The sequence below is a fragment of the Diadema setosum genome, chromosome 3 (assembly GCF_964275005.1).
Source record: "Diadema setosum chromosome 3, eeDiaSeto1, whole genome shotgun sequence".
In the NCBI taxonomy this organism is placed as follows: Eukaryota; Metazoa; Echinodermata; class Echinoidea; order Diadematoida; family Diadematidae; genus Diadema; species Diadema setosum.
The window spans coordinates 42,902,373-42,908,090 of NC_092687.1; the positions used below are offsets into that span (position 1 = coordinate 42,902,373).

Below are 5,718 nucleotides of genomic sequence, written 5' to 3' on the forward strand. Positions count from 1 at the left end.
AATAGAGGCCCCAGCACTGAACCTTGTGGGACGCTGGACTGTGTACACACGTACCAGGGAGGTGGGCCACCTCCCTGCACGTACACACACGAGTTGCTTCATGCACACGGTATACCGTATAGGAATGTAAACTGCATGCACGTACACGTCGTATAAAAGGAGTTTGTTGGTCGGTCAAGTTAATCCCGTTTTCTGGTGAAATATGGCTCCAACTGGGATTGATTTAGAGAAGATACGGGATGACTTTAAGTCTTCTGTCAGCGAGGATGGTATTATCGACATGGGACAATATTTGAAAGGGCACGCTGAGATCACAAGGTAAGTGGTAGCTACGCATGTAGGAAACGAAGGCAAAGATTGTCGGCGTTTTATGCGACAGGCGATCGCGAGGCTCAGGAGCTCCCCCGAGTCCAGCCGACCCGTACTGGCCGTCGAGCCTAGAAGCACCCGGAAGTTGCGACGAACTGGCGAACAGACCTTATCATGTTTACATCGGTCCCACATACCTGGAAATTGTGTTGGGAGGAAAAAAAAATCACATACATAGCCTACTGTCAGTACTGAGTATAGTCTATAAGACTTTAAGTGGAAAATGTCATTGGTGTCAATGTGGAAACTCGATATGCTGTTAAACATTTGGAATCTGTAACGTTAGTGGTCAATGTATCTTGATATCTCTGATTATTAATATTATTTTGTTTTGTTTGTTCAATGTGTGACTTCGATTTGTCTTTCACATGGTCACTTGGTCACTGAGGTTAGTGCGCTAGTGGTAAAGTATGTTGGTGGTGTGGTAAGTCACTAATTTAAGGTGATGTTATAGTACAATTTGTAGTTGATGCATTGTAGTTGTACTATGCAAGATGACACATGCAACAGCAGAAATAGGATGGGGGATTCAGTTAAAATGTTACTTAGAGTTATACATAGATGGTCTATCCAGTAATGCCAGTATTAAACAAGTCTTTGGACACCCTGATCATAGGTGAAACTTAAAACCTGAGCCTGTAAGTAGAGGTGGGCTATAGAGGGTCAATTTTTGGTCACATTTTCAGAACATGCTCATCACACCTTAGTTTGATGACTTTGTGCCTACTGACACCATTTTTGAAAAAAAGAACGAAAAAAATGCGAAATCCAGGGTGCCCCGGCCAAAATCGTAAAAATCCAAGATGGCCGCCGTTTCGGCTTAAAAAAGATATTTTTTGCTATAACTCTGCTATTTTTTGGTCAATTGTGATGGTTTTGGTGTCTAACCCCATGTTTTAGGGGTCAAGGAAGTGGATTATAATAATAATTTTAGTGTAAAACCAGATCTTCCACATGATACTAACCTTTTTCCCATATTTAAGGTTAGATTATCCTTGTCCTTTACCCCTACCCCAACTGCCATTTTTTGCACTTTTTTCTGTATTTTTTCAAGTCGTGTTGACTACCATACTCTTAATATCAAGTTCTAGCTATCAATCTGGTGTTTTCTACCAATAATACAGCAAGAAATATACAAATAACTTACGTTATACGTGTATGTGTCATGCAGGTACCGGTATGTGGCTGGTGCATTCAGGATGCATGGTCACTGTGAAGCCAGTGGCTAAACTTTATGGTATCTGCTTTATTAACATTTGGTCTGTAGACGTGTAGTCATACACTGTATTGTACAGTTCTACTGTAACTTTCAGTCACAGAGAGTGAGATGATGACTCCACCATTATGATGCTATAGATGTGAGGAACATACATTGTACATAACATTTGTTTGTCATAGAACTGGTTGGATAATCACTCAAATGCTATCAAATTTCCCATGAAACGTGAGGACTCTTGCTTTATAAAAGTACAGCAATATACCATACATGGTAGGGAAAAGCAGCCATGAGAAATAAGGGACCAAGTGGTGATGGAGAAACACAAAAACTAGGCTAAAAGATGAAAAAATGACTGAGTTATGGTAAAAAATGTGTTTTCTAGGCAAGACGGCAGATACAATGTACATCATCCAGTCAAGTACCTTTGTGCAGGACAATTGGCATATATACGCCTATAGAAGGCTTATTCAAGTCATTTTACAAAATTGTACACCTACAGTAGAATTGTACACTTTGGCTATTGTTAAAGTCTAGTGACCAAATGTCAATGGGCACCATAAAGCAGATACAGTATTAGCACTGGCTGCACAGTTACCATGCATCCTGAATGTACCAGCCACATACCGGTATATGCATGACACATACACATATAACGTTAAGTTATTTGTATATTTCTTGTTGTATCGTTGGTAGAAATACCAGATCGATAGCTAGAACTTGTTATTAAGAGTATGGTAGATAACATGACTTTAAAAAAATACAGAAAAAAGTGCAAAAATGGCGGGTGGGGTAGGGGTTAAAGGACAAGGAAAATTTAACCCTAAATATGGGAAAAAGCTTAGTATCATGTGGAAGATCTGGTTTTACACTAAAATCATCATTATATTCCATTTCCTTGACCCCTAAAACATGGGGTTAGACACCAAAACTATCACAATTGACCAAACAATAGCCGAGTTATAGTCAAAAATGTCTTTTTAAAGCCGAAACGGCGGCCATCTTGGATTTTTAACGATTTCGGCCGGGGCACCCTGGATTTCGCATTTTTTTCATTCTTTTTTTCAAAAATGGTGTCAGTAGGCACAAAGTCATCAAACTAAGGTGTGATGAGCATGTTCTGAAAATGTCACCCTCTATAGCCCACCTCTACTGTAAGTGTAATCCTGTATATTCTTAAGATCTATTAAACTTAGACACGAAAGGAGTACAACAAGTAGGGGTCCTACCAGTACTACTCCTAGACAGTGATATTGTGTAGCAGTATTAACCGGTTGTATGGATGAGATCCGTCAATGAATGTGGCCAAATCATTAGGCCAGCCTGCACGACTGCAGGTTCGTATTTAGGGTTTCTTCTAACCTTTTATGCTTCATAACCTTGACATGGCCATCTTGTCAATAACTTGGTCCTTAATTTCCATAGGGTACTACCGGATAAACCATTATCCACTTTTCTCCCTTTATATTGAAGACATGGTTTGTCGCTGCAAGCTAGGTGTTGAATATTAACAGAGAAAATGGACTGTGTGGGGTGGCCTCTGTGGGAGTGACCAAGTTATCAGACATGTGGCCATGTTCAAGGTTATGAATCATAAAATGTTAGGAGAAACCCTAAACACAAACCAACATTCGTACAGGTTGGCCTGTTTGGCCACTTTCATTGACAGATGTCATCCATGCGGTGATCGAGGCATGCATTGTTCCTTCACAATAACACACAAACTCTGAAAACGTGCAATTTGTCCTTGTTGTCTTTAAAGTTCCTGTGCTCGGTCATGCATGAAATTTGTCATTATAATTAGGTACCAATGGAAAGAGGAAGCGTTCCCCTTTCCTCACAACCAACATTGCGCTCTCCATACAATACTGTAGCTGACAATTGTGAAATAGTAGCCCTCTAAAGTGACTTTGGATTACCTTTTTTTATATACCCAAGATGAATGATGTCACTTTGTTATTTTGTTAGTTCAATACCTGCAGCTAATGAATTCTTTCTGCCATAATTATGTGTTTCAGACTGTTTGAGCTTCTGGGGACGGTCTTCAATTTCGTCTCGTCCGACATGAAGACCAAGTGCGGGATCCTCGCCGACCACCGCCGTGATCGCCCCGATGACTTCGCCACAGTGCAGTCCATGGTCGCATACGAGTTGCGCGAGGGGCTGACGGCCCGGAAGACGGATACCGGCCGGGACAGCGGGTCGCGGACATTCCTCCGACTCCACCGGGCCCTGGAGTTCTTTTGTGTGCTACTTCAGCGGCTGGCCGAGGCCGAGAGCGACGCGCCGAGTTCCACGTTGGCCTCCACGACTTACGGGGAGACTTTAGGGAAGTTTCACCCCTGGGTCGTGCGGCAGATGGCGTACCTCGCCATCAGGACTCTGCCGACAAAGGAACATCTGATTGAAAAATATTGCAAACAGGATGCGGCTGAAGCAGAAGAACTCGTCCCCTCTGCTGTAGAAGCAATGAGGAGGTGTTACGACATCGCTCAGGATCTGTTTTCTGAAAACAGCCTCTTAGATCTTCCTTGATATCGGGTCTACAGTGTACTATCGATGTACTCTAGCTCTGAGGCTGGTTGCAATTCTGTAGTGAATATCAAATATTATGCATATTTATGGTGTATTGAAAGAACAGGTTCATTGGACATATATTTATTGTTATGGTACAGGAAAGATTTCAAGCAAAAAAATTAACCATAGTATAAAAGCATTTAAAGGAAAGTCATCCTACATACAATGCAGTCTGATGTGACATAATAATAGAATATACCAAAATCTCGGTACTGATTCTACAGACTTTAACCATACTCTTCAGAAGAGATGTAGCATTAATTTTCCGTGCCTCTACACAAAAGATACTGACGGTTAATCAATCGCAATTGCAATTGCTATTCAATTGCAATTGTTATACTCAAAGAAAACTATGTTGGTGTGGGTCTCAGTCTTGCCTCAAATGTTTAACTCTTAGCGACTTTAGTCCTGATGTGCCATGGTCGCCAATCGGCGACTAAGAAGAGCAAGAAAAGCATTGATCATTTAAGTTCTTGTGGTACCGTAATGTGTTACACCAAGCAACTGCCAATGATATGTACTGGTAGCTGATTAGCATAGCCATCGTTTCCACTAAAAATATGGGCATGCTTACATTGGAAAATTTTGAGTAAATACATGATTTTTCAGCTAGATGTATTTTTTTCGCGTCGGGAAAATCCACAGCGAGCGCACCCTCTGTGAGATGTGTATGGATCAAAAGTCTCATTGGTAAACCACGCGTGTGTATGCTATTGAATTTGCGTGTATTGTCTATGCGATTCCACTCGCATTGTTCCGCTTGGATGCTGTCCTGCGGGAAGCTGCTTTGATTTTGTTCCTCAAAGAGGGTCAGCTTTCGTTCGTCGGTCAAGTCTTTCATCCTTTTGTTTTGGTGAACGTCACTAATCGTCCCCACGCTATAGCATAGGAATTGCGTGCGGACAAAGCCCTGCCGATTTCAATAGAGTACCCCCCCCCCCCCCACCTGCCCGCGGTCCGCTTTTAATAGACAAAAGGAGGATTAGTAGGTTCTTCCATCTCAAGTTAACAACAGACACTCTTGAAGGGCCTGGGACAATTACTTTAGTTTCAAATACAGGATCTGGGACTAAAGGACTCAGATTTGGGAATGAATTACTGAGGTAGAAAGAGAAATTGCTTAAAGACAAAATAGACTGCTAGTATCTTTGGAATCATACAATTCTAGAAGGCAATTATGGCATCATTTGAAAGAGGAGATCTTGCTCTAAAACTTCTTCATAGAGTCAAGGGAGCGTTCTATTGAAGAAAAAACATGACTGACTCTTTTTTTTCCACACTACACAAAAATTTCTCACAATTTTTTTGATGTATCAATTATTTCTGCAATATTTCAGGTCCAGATAGATATTATGGCAAACTGACTACATGACATGAAAGAACAAACATTTCTTGATATATGTTGTGTAGAACTTAATTCAAAACAGTCAATAGTTTCAGAGATATGGCGGTTTTAAATTTCGTTGTCAGTCCAGTTACGAAATGTTCTGGCATTAGGTAAAAACCTCTGGCACATTAGGGGTTTTGGGCCTGGCACATTAAGAGTTAAATAGGTG

At 41.2% G+C, this 5,718-nt stretch overlaps 1 protein-coding gene across 1 annotated transcript; it reads left to right on the top strand.

The window, feature by feature from the left end:
• Positions 1 to 202: 202 nt before the first annotated feature.
• Positions 203 to 4,120, top strand: LOC140226398 (ceramide-1-phosphate transfer protein-like). Its single transcript, XM_072306874.1, has 2 exons — positions 203 to 318; positions 3,604 to 4,120. The coding sequence occupies exons 1-2, from the start codon at positions 203 to 205 to the stop codon at positions 4,118 to 4,120; spliced, it is 633 nt and encodes a 210-aa protein (XP_072162975.1).
• The last annotated feature ends 1,598 nt before the right edge of the window (positions 4,121 to 5,718 follow it).